We start from the raw sequence: 16,460 nt of genomic DNA, 5'->3' as shown, positions 1-16,460 counted from the left end.
ATAACTAGCTATTATGAATGCTTAAGGTTAGTTTGTTTATTTAGAAAAAATAGGTGAAAACAAGGTTTAAAATTATGAAAAAAATAATAATCAATAAATCCTATTATTTATGTTCAACATGTTGGTGGGTCTCTTACAAAATTTGAAAACTTACAACATCTGGATCTGGCTTTGATATTCATGAGCTTTGAATTTCTACAGCATTGGGTTTGACTCCTTTGTTTTCCAACAACTTGATTTTGTAGTAGAATCCTCCCCTAGGTTTAACTCCTCTTGCTTCTGCATCATACAGGAGTTGACTTTTTTTTTTTAATTCCAAAAGTTTTTATAGCTAGAGTTTGACTCATCTTTTCCTTTTTGCATACTGCCTTATGGGTTTAACTCCTATTGAAGCTTCACCTCCTTTTTTAATTTTAAAACTAATTGTAATTGGGGTTCAACTCACTTTTTTCTTCCTTCATGCTGGAGGGCTCGAACCCATGTATGAATTTGACTCTTTTTTTAGAAAATGCTTAGAGTCCATTTTTTTTTTACAAATAATTCTCTCATAGATCATTTTTAAATAGTTGAGTTTGTTATCATTAAAATTCAAGTGCTTAGAGGTATTTTGAGTCTCAATTTCAATAGTAGATTACATAAACTATAATCAATTACCCAGTAGGCAGTAATCGACTAGTAATAGAATTGAAAATTTTAGAACTTTCTAGTAGCCAATTATTGAGATGCAATCAACTGCACAATGAACTTGAATTGAAGTGAAAAATTGAATTGAACTTAAACGAATTGATTCAACTTCAACTCATCCTTGGATGTAGTGTAGACGAGTTCAAGTGCACTGGAAAACAAATTCCAGTGTTAGTGTCCCCGAATGTAAAGTATGATATAAACAAGAGAAAGAGTAACCTTTTATAATATACTTAAATAGAACATATACCTAAACAAATAATTAACCAAAATAAACATGGTTATTACACTTATAAGTGATTTAATGTGTAATATTAAAATATGTTAATATCCTAACTAAAGAAAAATTATATTATATTACTTAATGATTATAGTTTATTATAAATTAATACAATAATTATGTGTGACTAAGTAACCTTTTATAATATGCTTAAATAGAAAATATACCTAAACAGATATAACCAAAATAAACATGCGATTCAATTGGTTGATTCGCAAAATAGGTGGGAAACCAAATTCCCCGATTTTTGCCTGAGAGAATGAAGCAATGTAATTTAACTTCAATTCAATTCATTTTACACTAACGACATTATTTAATGAACTAAGTAATGCAGGGGGAATTCATTCCACTTCATTGTGGACTAACCCCCCTATTTCAAATGTTAAATTCAACTTATTTGAAAGAGAATTTTGAAGAAACGAAATGCCACACAAGCTGTCAACTACCAAGTTGAAGATGATCAACTAATTGACTACACTTTAACCACCAATCGACTGACAGAGAAACATAGTTTTTGAATTTTTCAAGAAGTCAACTAGAGATCTTGCAATTGATTGCTCAAGCCATGGAAACAACATTAGCAGTCAACTAGCCTACCGACAATCATATACTCGAGTCCAACCAAAGCCAAAAGTAAGCTAGAAGCGGTAGACCAATGATCTAGCAATCAACTATTGTATTCATATCTTCAACTTACAGCTTTCCATTTGTATTGAATAGGTTTGTATTATGATCAATGGTCCAAAACAAACATCTTGGGTATTTAAAAAAATTTTTATCATTGCTTTGATTTGTATATGCTAATAAGATAAAAGATCATTTTCTAAGTAAAACAACTAGTTCTTAGAATATTGGAATCAAGTTTTTGAATATGCCCTCATCTTCACCTTCTAGGAGAAATCATGAGAGGTAGACCCAAAAGACATTAGCAACATTCTAGACTGAGATTATTCTTTGAACCTCATGTGGGGGAAGTCATTCTCTTAGTGTTCTCTTAAATAGTTAAATACACAACCTTTATTTTTAAATCTAAGACTGTACATAGTAGTTTTGTTGCTAAGTTAGTAAATTATACTTTCAGATATTGATGTTTTCATCACTGTTCACATAAATGCTTTAAAGGGTTGTATTCTCTGATAGATTTTGTTTTCCAAAGAGCTTCTTATTTTCAAATCAATTTTTTTAGAAATTAAATTGAGCTACTATGAAAATTGGAAGGGCATATAGAAAAGGTGTATATTTACTTATGATTATACTGTAAAGCAGTTTACTCAATTATAAGCTAGTAGCCAATTGCATTGTGTTTGATCAAACTTAGTGAAAATAAGACTAACACAACTCAATTCACCAAGGAAGCTATTGTAGCTAAGATGGAGGTGATGTTATCTCCTCAAGAGTGGGTCGAGTTTATTGTGATGGAATCACTTTGTGGATCTAAGCTTTTAAGCAATTAAGAAAATCCAAGTGTGTGTCTAGACTGGTGAGCCTATTATATTGTAAACCCTTGTGAGGATGAGCTCTGTAAGTTAACTATTATAGCTAATTGAGTGAAATAGGTTCATATATGGTAACACTATAAATTAGCTCTTGTTACTCCTTAATATAGGTGTTGTTAGACCTTCATACATAACGAATTCAATTCCAAATTACAGATATCTTGAGAGTGGAGAAACCAACCTAGTCTGGGTTGTAAACTAGTATAAATTGTATATATTCAATATAAAGCTTATTACATTTACATTGGTTATTAATTTGGAATCAGGACTGCAAAAAGGGAATCACAAAGAGGTGTTAACACATAATTCAATTAAATAGAAGTTTAAAATTGATAGCAAAAATCTACGAACATATTCACCCTTCTCTCCTCCCTCTTGAGTTTATACCTCGCAGGACTCCTGAGAATTTAATGCAATCAAATCCAACCTCTTTGTGTCCCCGTCCCCCCTGAAAAGAAGTTTAACGACACCGCGTTCCCGATCTTCAAATTTCGGAGGGTAGGAGAATTTTCGAGCTCTTGCAAAAATACAATGAATAGAATGGCGTGTGAGAATTCTCTACAAAATGCAATCAATCAGTGTTTCTAGGGTGGCCACGTGAGTGACCAAGAATAAGCACGGGGCCACAAATAAAAATATTCACAGAGGGTGGTTGCATTGCATTCAGATAAAACTTAGGATGCGTCAAATCTCAGTAGGAAAAATACAAAAGATACAAAGAACTCCGGTCTGTTGTCCTTTACCAACTGAAGAGCAACTCGTTAGATAAGCCTGAACTGAAATACTACGGACATTGTTTTTCTTCTTCCCTGACAAATATGAGATGATATAAGAACGTAGACATTGCTGCTCTAAACTGCATCAGCGTCAGTTGTCATTAGAATGCCCTTGATTGATTGACACAGATTCCAACAAGTAAACCTGAAAAGTATGCCTATTGAGCACTGTTACTTCATCTCTCTTCCGCACCCTCGTTTCTGCATTAAAATAGCGGAAGAATGCACACTACCAGATCTGTACCTCTTTCCCTACAAATCTGACTGCTCAAAAGGTGCGCGTACAAACAACTGCCCATGGAGGGTAACTACAGCAGAAGTCTGATGAGCATCAATCCTTGAAGGCAAGCTAACAACCTGGCAAAACAAATAAACTACCCTCTTCAATAAGCTGAGTCTTTTAGAAGAGAAACTAAAAAACAGTAAAGAGTTAGACCTTCTTGAAGGGAGTAACACCCCATGGATTATCTGGTTGCTCTGGGTCACCTGATATAACCAACCGGCCAGATGCATCTGACTGCACTCGGACCTGCATAAATAACAGAAGCACAAGAGAGTTGAGAAAACTTGCAATTTTTTCACTTAACAAAAAATAAAACATGGTCAAGTCCAAATTTTCAGTTTGTTAAAGATACAACATTCCTACAATTGAAAACTAATATTCAGATAAGATTTCCACCACTGACTCCCACCGTTACTGCATTACACAATTATTTCATTGCGCCTTTGTTTTTTCAACATGAGGTTTTTCCAGTTCCTTAAACCTAAGTTCCTTTTCAACAGGCTCCCTTCGTCCACTGGATATCATTTTAACAAATTCAAAACTTTTGCGACTTCACTTTCCACACAATGTACCTATTCAACCCATCTCTTAGTCAAGAGATGAATAGCATGAGTAGATGAGAAAACAAAAGATTTCATATTCTCAAAAATTTGAAATCAAACAATATTAAAGAAAGATAAAGAAGGCACAAAATGCTAAGATCTGCACACATGTCCAATAAAGTTATTTAATGTTTGTGGATAACACAATCAAACCCCTTGTGAGCCATCTTCTTTACTCTGTGTTATGGTTACCTTTTTTATCTTACTCCCTAATATATTATATCTCCCTCGGGAGGTTCCTCACTGAAATCAACCACTTTCCCATTGTTATGAAAAACTAAATAGATAATACAAATGATTATGAATGGAAAGACACAGCAGAAATTTTCCAAAATAGAAAAATCACAATAAATGGTACCATTTACAAGAGAGCATCCACTAATAAGAGGGGAAGGAAATTCTCCTCTTAACATTTACTATCAGAGGGAAGTAAATTCAGACTACTACAACAGAAGTTTGCCAAAATAGAAAAATCATGGGAAATAGTTTCATTTACAAGAGAGCATCCACTAATATATGGGAGAAAGAAAATTCTCCTCTAACATTTACTATCAGATGGAAGACAACCAACATATTATAGAGGGAAAACAGTTGCCACGAGGAAGATCCTCCAAATAAGTATTTTTACAATGCATATTAAACACACACTACACCCAATCCCTAGAGAGACTTGAACTCGAGACCTGAAACTAGAAGTCTCCCACGTGGCTATCGAGCCAAATGTCCAACAGCCTCAAACTGTAACATTTTATAATTAAAAAGTTATTCAAGCATACTGAAGTTCACTATTAAAATCTCCAATAATTAAATGGCTTACGTATTAAAACATTTTACTTCTCAACTCTTACTTCAGCAAACACGCAATGTTTACACTAAATATTCTCGTGGAAGCCAACTTTTACAAATTCAGAATGACAAGTGCAGTCAAACTACAGATCACTGGACATTTTTTGCCACTTGAAGGGTCTCCGATATTATATCAGATGATTTTCTTGAGCAAAATCACAAACTTCCAGTAGAGCAGTATCATACTATCTGCCATGTTTAAAAAAAAATCTCAAACATGTGTGCATTCACCACACAACAAACACCCCAATGTGCCCATTCAGCCTGTGCAATCAACAAATACCAGCAATTTGATTGCTTAAAAAAAAATCTCAAACATGTGTGCATTCACCACACAACAAACACCCCAATGTGCCCATTCAGCCTGTGCAATCAACAAATACCAGCAATTTGATTGCTGTCCCAATTTAATCTATAAAACCAGATGAATGCAGCACAAAAGCAAAAGGTTCAAATATGAGAAAAGCCTTGTTTTATGAGAAAGCACCTCAGACATCAAGGCTTACAATTCCTACATAAGCAGTGCTTCAGACAGTTTAAATAGGAAGACAAAAAAAAATCTTATTGGCATTCCTCTATTTCAAATTATGAACAGAGTATTGCATTTTTCCAGGGATTTTTCATCCAAATGAGTTAATTGGGAAAATTAACCATACCAACCAGTATGTCAGGTTTCATCACATCCTCAGATAATATGACATACTTTAAAAACACAGTCTTTGTACTGAAAATGATACCAAATGCCATAAATTCAGACTTGAAAGGCAGATCCAAGGATCAAAAGCAAAGCACATCAATTAAAATTTTTGGTAGTATGAACAAAAGGATAAGAGAGTTAACTTCACCTCCTCACGTAAAAGACCAGGGACTAAAGCATACACTTCATAGCAGTCTTTCTGCAAAAAGAAGAATAAATCACTATACCAAAAATAAAATCAGAAAACTTATAGGTTCTGCAGCCAATATTAGTCTAGTCTAGGTACTTACAGTTCTCCTCACATTAATTTTAACCCAATCAGCAGCTGGTCCAACATCAGCAACCATTGTGTCCATTCTTACAGCTTGTGAACCTATTTGCATCTCACTGTAACAATAAAACCTCGATGTTAAGCAGAAGAAGCAGATTACAATAAGAGAGACAGATAGAAGGTGCAAACATTAAGCAACCAATACTTGAAATATGGAGCCATCAAGTTGAACCTTAGTTCACTCTTCAGGAAAAGAAAAGAAAAGAAAAAGAAAAAGAAAGAAGTATTTGAATCTCATTGGGAAGAATAGAAGAACTAAATAACTGTTACATGACAAAACAATAAATAAGTATCCAGTCCAGGAGAAATGAACAGAGCAGGTGTTAAGATCATAACCGTGGGTTAGCTCCTTTGGTCCTTGCAACCTTGACAGCACGCTCCAATGTAGATGGCTTTTTGCGTTTAAGCAAACCTGAACAACAGATCGATTTTAGAACAACAACAAAGCGATCAAGTTTCAGATGCTTCTTTCCTAATAAAAAATTCAGGATTCATACTGAGGCTTTTCAGTTGTTTCTCGCGCTTTGGCAGAGAAACTGAGCTCTTATCCTGCACAAGACACACACAAACTGTTAGCACAGTGGTGCAGAAGAGAGGGAGAGGGAGACAGAGGGGGATCAATCCATGCATGCGATGCGTCTAATAAAGGTGGATCACCCAAATTGCTGGAAACCACCAATATAAACCATATCAAGTACAAAGTACCCAGGAACCTCCCACCCCTTTCCCCAAAAGAAAGTACCAAAATCAACTAATGCCTTCTTCAACCACCCCACAGGAATAGCATTTCTCAATACATTTTATTTCCTATTTTAATGACTTTTTATGCTTTAAAAAAAATGTATTACAGATTGCCTACAGGCAGCCAGAACTTTCACCAGGTCCATTGCATGTTAAGGTTTTTCATGAGCAAAGAATTCTCATCTTGGTTCTTCACAAAGTCTAGTACCCTTGAGTCAAGTGAAAATGACCTCAAAATCCTTGCCATTACCATGGGTAGGCAGAGGATAAGTGGCTGTGATGTAATATCCACAAACCTTAATGATTGGGTCACCAACCTCTCCATTACCGAGAAGACGCTGAGAATGCCAACCTTGCATGGCACGAGCTGCAGCATCCCTTCGAGCCCTACCTGATCCTGATGCTTGACTCCCGCCCACCTGACAATAAAAAACATAGGGCTTACACGAGGTACATGCTAAATAAAGTCAAGTAGACTTGCAAGGATTGGGGAAAAACTAATCTCTAATTTCACTGAAAATATGTGATTTCACATAAGGTAACAAAAAGATACTAACACTAACCTGATTATCAACACCCACAGGTTCAGAAAGAGGACTAGTAGCAACACGAAGCTCACCACCACGCACTTTGTGCCTTTCATATTCAAGAAGTGCCTGCAGAAGAAAATAAGAAAAATAATGACATTATAAACTAGGCCAAAATAACATTCACAAGGACTTGTTGCACACTGCATTTTGGACCATAAAATCTATCCAGTAATGAGTTACAAGTCTTAATCAGCTATGCAAGTCCAAGAACCGGGCCATGGAAGATAACACACATGAATCATGAGTTAACTAGTTCAGGTATAGTAAAATAACCAAAAAGAGAAAAGGGTATTGACTATCATACTGAAAATTTAGAACCCAAAGTATGCTCACCTTCTCATAGAAACATCTAAACGACCAAGATACAGTAGTGCAGGTCCTGCAGGCATAAACACCATGTAAAGGATCTTTTTTTCATAGCAACAAGGTAAAAGATCCCTTTTGAAAATTATTTGAAATAAGAAGAATGAGTTACATAAGCAAGGAACAATATACTCCATATACTTAAAAAAAGAAGAAGCAAAATTCAGATAGAAAACAACTTTGTGATGTGAAGCATGGGTATGCTCATCACATCAGGTTGAGAGATAAAGCTTGTCAGAAAGGGTGCTCCCAAATTGTTCATGCAAAATGAAATGGGACCCACTATTTCCTCTTGCACTACAAGAGCAAGCTCAATGCAGAAATAATGACAGAGAGTGCAGACAGTGATAGAGAGGTAGACTGCTGATATGACCAATTCCATATTTTGCAGCAATGAGCCCATTAGTTTTTATTTTTTTGAAAAAGATGTATTAATAAAACAGAAGAAAATTACAAAGTTTGAGGGAGCATTTCCCTTACAACCAGTGATTGTAGGGTAGCTCCCTGCCTAGCAAGTACATCTGCCGCCGAATTTGCGGATCTCGGAATGTGGGTCCAACAACAAGAAACAATTGAGGTAATATCTAAAATTTCCTTAAAAGTATCCCAATGTCTCCACGGAGGAGAAGAGCCCAATAGTTTTTATGTCCTTCAATACATGCATAGTTTTCCATACTTCATACGAAAATCCATCTTTATAAGAGACAAAAATAAAAATTTGAAAGGACAAGAAAAGCAAATCCTAAAAAATAAAAATCCTACCACGAAGATTAAATTTACAATGTAATAATGCTCCTATCCCTTTCTGCAAATAACAGATGAACTCAAGCTGATCTCACAAGACAAGATGACTAATCTGAGACATACTCGAGTTCAGGTACCCCCAATTTGGTATCAGAAACCTAGATGGACAACCCTGGTCCAATATATTATCATTTTTCTAATTCTTTTCTTTGTTCTAGGCTACATGAATATGACATTATCAAGAATTGAAGCTAATCATCCAAGAAAAAGTCTTAAAGCTCAGGTCCCCTCTGTAAAAAAGCTAAATAATATATCTAAGAGGACTACTACAAAACCAAAATACTGTATCACTTTGAGAGGTGCCATTCATGTTAACTTTTAGATTATTAACTGTTGAAGAGAACAATATAAACGAAATGGATGGCTACTGTCAGTTATGAGTGACTATCAAGTCTGCAGGAGCAAAGCTAGCAAAGTCTTTCAGGCTGTAGCAAAGATTTTGCCTTTGTCCTTAAATGAAGATTTTCTTTCATGCATATAGTTTAGATAATGCTCTAGAGGCAACAACCAAGCTTTCTTTTTTTTATATTGAGTACAAAACCCGAGCAACAAAATGAAATGATCATATGTGAAAGAATCAATTCCATGTACAGAACTCACAAGGATTTCATGAAAATCTATTCCATATACTGAAGTCACTGGAATTTAATAAACATTGAGTATAAGCTTCAAAGTAGTGCATCTTACTTTGGGGGCTTAAATGATTCACCAACTTGACGCCACAATTTACATGAAGTCACCTGAAATGACCATACACAACCATGTCATCATATGTAGAAACTAAAAGTTCAGAAATTTAATTGGAAGAGAACCATCCACACTTGCAGAAGAAATATACGAAAGACGGAAGTTTCAACCTGGAAAATTTAGCTGACAAAAGGACCAACTATGGTTCTGTTTCCTCATTTAAATGATGAACTTACCAAATTTACTGCTTAGTATCTTCACAATATATGGAGAAATATGCGGTCTCTAAGTTACTATTCTTTTTTTTAATGTTAAACCTCATAGCTTAGTGAGACTTTAAACCAAGACTTCACAGTAGAAATCCTCCTATGTCACCAGTGAGCCAAAGGTTTTTATTTCATTATTGAATGAGTTATCCACGAAAGACTTCTCAGGAAGGAGCGTATGAACAGATCTTTCATGCTGATTTAAAAAACATGAAATTTAACTCAACATATATCAGATTGACAACCAAAACATTCAAAGAACTCGTGGTGTGCCTGAGACGTGAGGCAATATTTGAAAATTATATCTTAAATTTTTAGTTGTTAACCCAAATCCGTAACTAAAGTGTATCATATCTTTTAAGGATAAATAAAAATTACTGGAAGAGAAAAGAAACAGGTATAAACGCATGCATACCTGGTCATAGCCACCCAACCTAGTAACGGCCCTCCACAGCCTATCCAATAAAAGAATGACAAGAACTTAATTTTTAATACGACCAAAGAAGTTTTTTTTTTTTTTTTTTTTTGGGAGAGGGAGAGAGAGATAGAGAAAACACTTAAATGCAGCCTGTACCAAACAAGTTGTTTTACCAAAAGAAAAACCTAAAAAAGGAACTTACTTGAGGCAATTCAGTCCTTCCCCGTAAAACTTAGGTGGCTTGAATTCCAAGTTCCTTTCTCTGAAAAAATTCTCCAATTCCTTCATAAATGCAGCCTGTTCTTCCTCGGTACCAGACTCATCACCGTCACCCATGTGAGCATCAAAAGAAAATGACTGATTAGCATTTACGGCAGGTTCTTCAGCCGTAATATCCTGTTTGAGAGGAACCTCCTGTGCAAAATTTTCTTTTGATTGAATAATATCTGCATCAATCACCCCATCTCTCTGTATAGTTTCTTCGCCATTCTCTTCTTTGACACTTGTATCTATATTCTCTTCAGAAGTTGCAGCATTTTCTGGCTCATCAATCAGAACCTGTTGTTCGTCATTGTCATTATTAACTTGTGACGTCTCCTCAGTTTGGTTTATAACAATATGTCCAGGAGAAGGCGGTTCAACAGTCGCGGTTGGCTCACTAGCCATAGCTTCCGAAGGGACTTGAGGATCCTTTTGGTCGGTTTCAATGTTTTCTGAAGGGCTTCCGCTCGAAGGTTGGACCCCTTCTTTTTCTGCTTCTGTTTCCTCAGGCCCTGCTGTTTCCTCTCCCGCTTCTTCTGCAGCTTCCTCTCCTCTATCATCTTCTCTGGCCACAGTAACTTCTTCTCCCACTTCTGTCTTATCATCTTGTGCGACTTTTATTTCACCAACCTCGTTCTCTCGTGCCTCTGACAAATTTTGCCCTATTTCCTCTTCATCGTGTATCTCACTCATTTCTTTCTCCTTCGCCTCGCTCATTATCGTTTTGTCAAACTGCTGATCCTCCGGACCTTAAAAATTAAATACCTACAACACCCGTCAAAAGACTCCGGTTACGCGAACAAAACACCACTGAATTCCTGTTGATCGACGAGAAAAAGAAAGAATTGCTCATGCAATAAGAGACGCACACAGCGTGGCAACCACCTCGACGATTTATAGCTAATAAAATAAAATAGAAACAGAATAAGCGCAAAATCCAAGTCCTAAAAAGCCAGGGTTTCCTGAACAAAAAAGATGATTTTGCCGAGTAAGGAAAACACTAAGACGCAAACAAAAGAACTGACCAGCACGGGTAATTCTTGCCTGACAATCAGCTTCCCAAGAGCTCAAATGAGGCTTCAATGGCGACACAGAGTTTGGCATCGAACGTATCCCGAACCCTAATCTCGACTACGAAGCGGAGTACGGGGAACAGCAAAAGGGAAATTATCAGAGATTGCCGGGTGTGGTACACGTACGCACCCGCTGTTCCGATTAATATTTCGTTCTCAATCGGGTCGTTCGCCTGGGCACCTTTAGCATCGTAGTAGTAATCACCGTTCATAAATTAAAATGAGCCACGTGTCATCTCCCAGACCCACTTGCGCAGGCTTGCCATGATCTTCTTATTATCCATTGTTGTAAATAATGTCCCACCTTGAAAAGTAAAGGTAAATTTACGCATCTATAATGAAATATTTGTAGAATTATGATTATTCAAAAGATGATGAAATTATAACTTGTCAATTTTGGGACAAAAATACCCATGGTTTCGAGCTCTATCGAAGCCATGAATGGTCATGTATTTTCTTCCTTGAACCCAACCCAAGCACAACCATTCCCAATCCCTTCTTTATTCTCAAACTTTGGAATTTTTAAATTGTCACATTCTTTGGAATTGTTTGTATCCTTTATCAGTCATTCCCTCTAGTGTCTTAAAATGTCTTTCCTCTAACTGGAAGTCAAGGAAACAAAATTAGGGAGATTGTATTTGAGGCGAGGTTTTCATATCTTGTATTTTTATAAATGGTTTTAGTACCATTTTTGTCATTTCTATTATAGTGCAATAAAAGTGTCCAGGATCCATTTTATCATTCTATCTTTTTTTAGATATTAATATATTACGTCATTGGATGTGTACATTGATTCTAGGACCTTTTTACAAAAAGCAAGTTCAAGGATCCATTTATGAGAAACCATTTTTGTTTTTTATTTAGAAAAAACTTTGTTTTGCTTATTTCTTGAAAGTTTCTTTATTTTTGCTATGCTCAAGCAATTTTTATTAGTCTCTAAGCCAAAGAGAGAGAACTGCAAGTTAGAATTTGAAAAAACCATGTATTTGATCATGTAGAAATGTATTTTCAGGGACTTTTGAGCATAGTCCAACTTTATCATTATCAAAGTACATTATTGGGGTGTAACATAGGAATTTATTTGAGAGTAACATAGTAGTATCTAGAAAATTCTTAATATTTCTAGACTAGGTTATTCTCTTACGTGGTACATTTTCTGTTTTATAGGTGGTTCACAAAAATATTTTTAATTATATATTGTGTCCAATTACCAATAATGATCAGTAACGTTTACTATATTATTGTAGCATGTTGTATTTCTAATGGTTTCCTCTTTATAATTTCTTGTAGTGAATATGAGAAAGCGATGAATAACAAAGAATACCCAAAGACAGGATAGCCAATCATGTCATCATTAAGGGATGACAATGCAACTCTGTTATATCCTATTCCTCCTATGGAGCAACCGAAAGTAGGCACTACTTCATAGTGCATAAATGCTGTAGTGATTAACGATGCCACATCCTGTGAGATGCTCTCCCCTTCTCCCTTAAGAGAGACGATAACTCTTTTCTTTGACATTATGATCTTGTCATGAATAAGTTTATTGGCAATGCATGATTAATTTTACTTTTTTTTTTTTTTTGGAGTGTATATAGGGGAAGAGGGTGATTATAACTTCGAATTGTGGGTCTTTGAGGATCCACAAGTTGTTCTCAAACATTGCCTTACCTAGCCACATGGTGGAGGTAATAGACTGAACTCCATTCGATCATTTTTTGTAGAATACCCCTAATTGGGGCCAATAGGTCCTTCCTAGACTATATAATCTCTGGCATGTGGTCTACTACAAGGTTGTCATGGGGCGCATTTCATCCCTTGTAGACCATAGGACGTGGCCACGGTGTTTGGGTTGAGCGGCCAAAGCGAAAGAGGAAGGGTAGTTACCTCTAAAAGTCACCTTATTTCAATCAGTCTACTAGGAAGCATTTAAGGAAGAAGTGGTAGTTTGATTTTATGAACTACTAAGAATTGATTGTTAAGTACTGATTTGATTAAATTTATAAACTATTAAAGTTGATTATTACTTGTTATAGTTATGCTGGAAACACTAGATGAAGTCATACTTCAAAATATTCTAATAGATGGTGTGCTTTGCTTTTCTTAATTTTTCTCACCAGATGTTTGCTAGAAATAAATGACTTGTAATAACTCCTAAAAAACTACAAGACATATGATCATGCATGTGATAGTCAATAATTCCTTAGTTGGTAACAACAATAAGCAAAAAAATAGTGAATACATCATTCAATAAGTTGACCAATTGTTCCTCAATGTTTGAGTCTTATATGAACAAAAATGCAACTACTGAAGCAAATAAGCAGCAAATATAATTGGTTATGCAAAATTAAGAAAACTAACTAGTGATTCACTTAAGAAACAAAGACACCATACGACGATGACTCCCAACATAATAATATGTTGTTAGGTCGGACAAGTTTGGGTTAAATAGAAGGCTCTCCAATATTCGAAAAACTAGTTGTTATGGATAGGAAATAATATTTTAATATTTAACAAAAAATCAAGTCCAAAAATTATGAAATATGTGCTAAATCCTATTTTTATTTTTAGATATGTGGTAGGTCACTTACACATTGTTGAAACCTAGAACATTTAGATATATGTTTAAAATTTGGTAGCATAAAGTCAACTCCTAGGTTTTTGGCTTGCTTCAATATAATGCAAGTGGTCGGTTTCTCAAATGGGGTTTACTCTTTTTGTATTAGAAGCTTTTCTTCTTAGTCATAGTGGTCAACTCCTTTGCACTTTGACATTTCTAAACTTTTGTAGACTTATTGAAGTGGTTGACGGTTTCTCAAATGGGGTTAACTCTTTTTGTATTAGAAGTTTTTCTTCTTGGTCATAGTGATCGACTCCTTTGCACTTTGACATTTCTAAACTTTTGTAGACTTATTGAAGTGGTTGATGCCTTTTGAAATTCAAACCCCATTGTTTTAAGTGATCAACTCTTTGAGTACTTCTAGTTCAAAATGGTCAACTCCTTTGGACTTTTGCACTTCTTACCGAAGTGTTCAATTCTATTTGAAATTCAAAATCCATTGTTTTGAATAGTTAACTTCTTATATCACTTTTCTGGTACAAAGCGTTTGACTCCAATAAGAGTGGTCAACTCGTTTGGACTTTAGTACTTCTAAACTTTGTTCAATCATACTATACTCCTTTGGACTTTATTGCCTTTTGATATTACAAAAGGAGTTAGACTCTTTACCATGGATTCAATCTCTTTATTTGATGGTATAAGTTATGCACGACCTTTCAATAAAAATCAAAATATCTCCTACCTGTGCAACCTTTTAGTGTCATCTTCTCCATCTTTCTTTCTCTCAAATCCATTTTTGAGCATAATGGTGGTGAAAAGAAGTTTAGACGAGGTTCCTTGCAACAGGTGAGTAAGAAGACAAAGTCTATGCAACCACCTTCTTGGCCGCTCGTGCCCTCTCAAGCACTATCAATAACCAAACATGTCGAGGACAACCTTCTCATTTCCCTAAGGAGGGGTCACCATAGGAAGAGTGTGAAGCCTCCTCCTAGGCCTCTATATCCCTCCGACATCCAAGAGGAGGTCTGAAGGTCTTCTTCTCCAAGTGCATCTAATTGGCTTCAGATAGAGAAGAGGATTTCAAAATTCAACAAAAAATTTAAGGATCTTCTAAGTAAGAGGATTTCAGAATTCAACAAGAATTTTAAGATCTTTTTAAGTAAGAATCCTACAAACTATCAACATCTAAATGCATATTTTGAGTATTATTTTTAACACAAACTTTAGTAGGAAGAAGGTATAAAATTGGTAGCTAATAGAGACCAAGTTATTGAATGAGTTGTGTGAATTGAGGCCCCTACTAAAGAAACAAGAGACAAATTCATTTTTTGAGCCCCTCACCTACTATTGGAGTGATTTAGTCATCGAGTACTTTTAAACCCACATAGAGGTTGGTCATGTAAGATCTCAGGAGATGGAAATCAGGTCAAACATTCTCATGTTGGATATTTATTTCCATTGTAACACCATTAACGCTCTTCTTTGAAGAGAGAGGAGGAGAGTTATTCTTCCCAACACACTTAGAAACGACATGTTAAGGTTCACAACAACCAAGATAAACCAAGAATTGTGTGGGAAGACCATATTTGATCTTAGTACAATGAGCATACTAGATAGGATGCTTTCTTTTATAGTCAGGTATTAAATTGGAAGTAATAGAATGAAGAAGGTCAACTTGGCTGATAGGATCAACCTGTATGGCATCAAGATGAAGCACAAACTATGCCTTGGTGCATACATCTTAAAAGATGTTATCTACTCTAGCAGGTTGCAGAAGGACAAAAATCTTTCTCATGGATGGATCATTACTCGTTGTTTTGAAGGAGGATATGATTCATGGGTACTGGTTGAAGAAGATGAACAATTGTGAAAGTACTAAAGTACTCAAGATAGTTTTGATGTGGCACTCCCACTATTGACCTATAAAGGAGTGTGAACAACTCTAGTAAGGAGATCTCGGAGGAGATTAAAAATGAGGTGGTGGATACCCTCCTTCATAAGCCCCCCTCTGACGACTATCATACATTGGCTGAGAGAGTTATGTTGAGGATACTTGGACAACTCTCCATTGAGCACCAAATGTTTAGAGAGAGTGTGACAGACTCCCTCACTTCTCTCCATCAAAGAGTGAACACGTGGGAGAGGGGAATGGCCACACTACATAGCTACCATGGCATAGTCTTGGTGGTGGATGTTGCTTATAGGCCCCTATTAGATTAGCATATAAGGGAGTTTGTGAGTAGGTGCCTAGGGAGCTAGAGAGAGGTGCAGCAATCATCTACATAGCTAGGAGATTACCATTTCAATTTTTATGATTTAAGCATTTATACACGATTGTTTATATTCTAGCATGACCATCACTTGGCTCTCATCCTATCATTCATAAGCCATTAGTTCTAGTAGAGGATATAGATTCCACACTACTTCAACTACCCAATTCCAACACACTTGAGGAGACCACTCCCATCCTACTAGCTACCTAGCAGGATATCACTCTTGTCCTAGCATCATCTATCAATCCTCTAGCTCAACTTAATCCTTCAAAGTCTTCTTAGGATTGTCTCTATTGATTTTGTATTTATCAATATATGGAGATTTGTATATTGTTTTTATGTGAGTTTATATATATGTGTGTGTGTGTGTTTGGCACATGTAGTTTATTTTATATTTATTAAGAGTTTCCATAGTGAGCAAATATAAGT

General features: G+C 35.7%; 1 protein-coding gene across 5 annotated transcripts; it reads right to left on the bottom strand.

Annotated features, from left to right (window-relative positions):
- Window positions 1–3,088: 3,088 nt before the first annotated feature.
- LOC137949943 (AT-rich interactive domain-containing protein 6-like) lies at window positions 3,089–11,313 on the bottom strand. 5 transcript variants are annotated; one of them, XM_068796203.1, is made up of 14 exons: window positions 11,151–11,313; window positions 10,067–10,890; window positions 9,862–9,901; window positions 9,181–9,233; window positions 7,660–7,705; window positions 7,300–7,392; window positions 7,033–7,155; window positions 6,493–6,544; window positions 6,332–6,407; window positions 5,955–6,051; window positions 5,813–5,863; window positions 3,673–3,765; window positions 3,481–3,593; window positions 3,089–3,394 (listed from the first exon to the last, which is right to left on the bottom strand). In XM_068796203.1, the coding sequence occupies exons 2-13, from the start codon at window positions 10,840–10,842 to the stop codon at window positions 3,489–3,491; spliced, it is 1,605 nt and encodes a 534-aa protein (XP_068652304.1). In that variant the 5' UTR covers window positions 10,843–10,890; window positions 11,151–11,313; the 3' UTR covers window positions 3,089–3,394; window positions 3,481–3,488. The 5 variants fall into 5 exon arrangements, with proteins under 5 accessions (XP_068652304.1, XP_068652303.1, XP_068652301.1 ...); XM_068796202.1 differs by having other exon boundaries at window positions 3,089–3,381; XM_068796200.1 differs by having other exon boundaries at window positions 3,089–3,593.
- Between the last annotated feature and the right edge of the window lie 5,147 nt (window positions 11,314–16,460).

Source organism: Aristolochia californica, unplaced genomic scaffold, assembly GCF_029961685.1.
Source record: "Aristolochia californica isolate CCGP_79_NKW_82.1479 unplaced genomic scaffold, dmAriCali1.0.hap1 SCAF_14, whole genome shotgun sequence".
In the NCBI taxonomy this organism is placed as follows: Eukaryota; Viridiplantae; Streptophyta; class Magnoliopsida; order Piperales; family Aristolochiaceae; genus Aristolochia; species Aristolochia californica.
The sequence above is the reverse complement of the archived record's forward strand: the minus strand, read 5'-3'. Positions and strand labels throughout refer to the sequence as shown.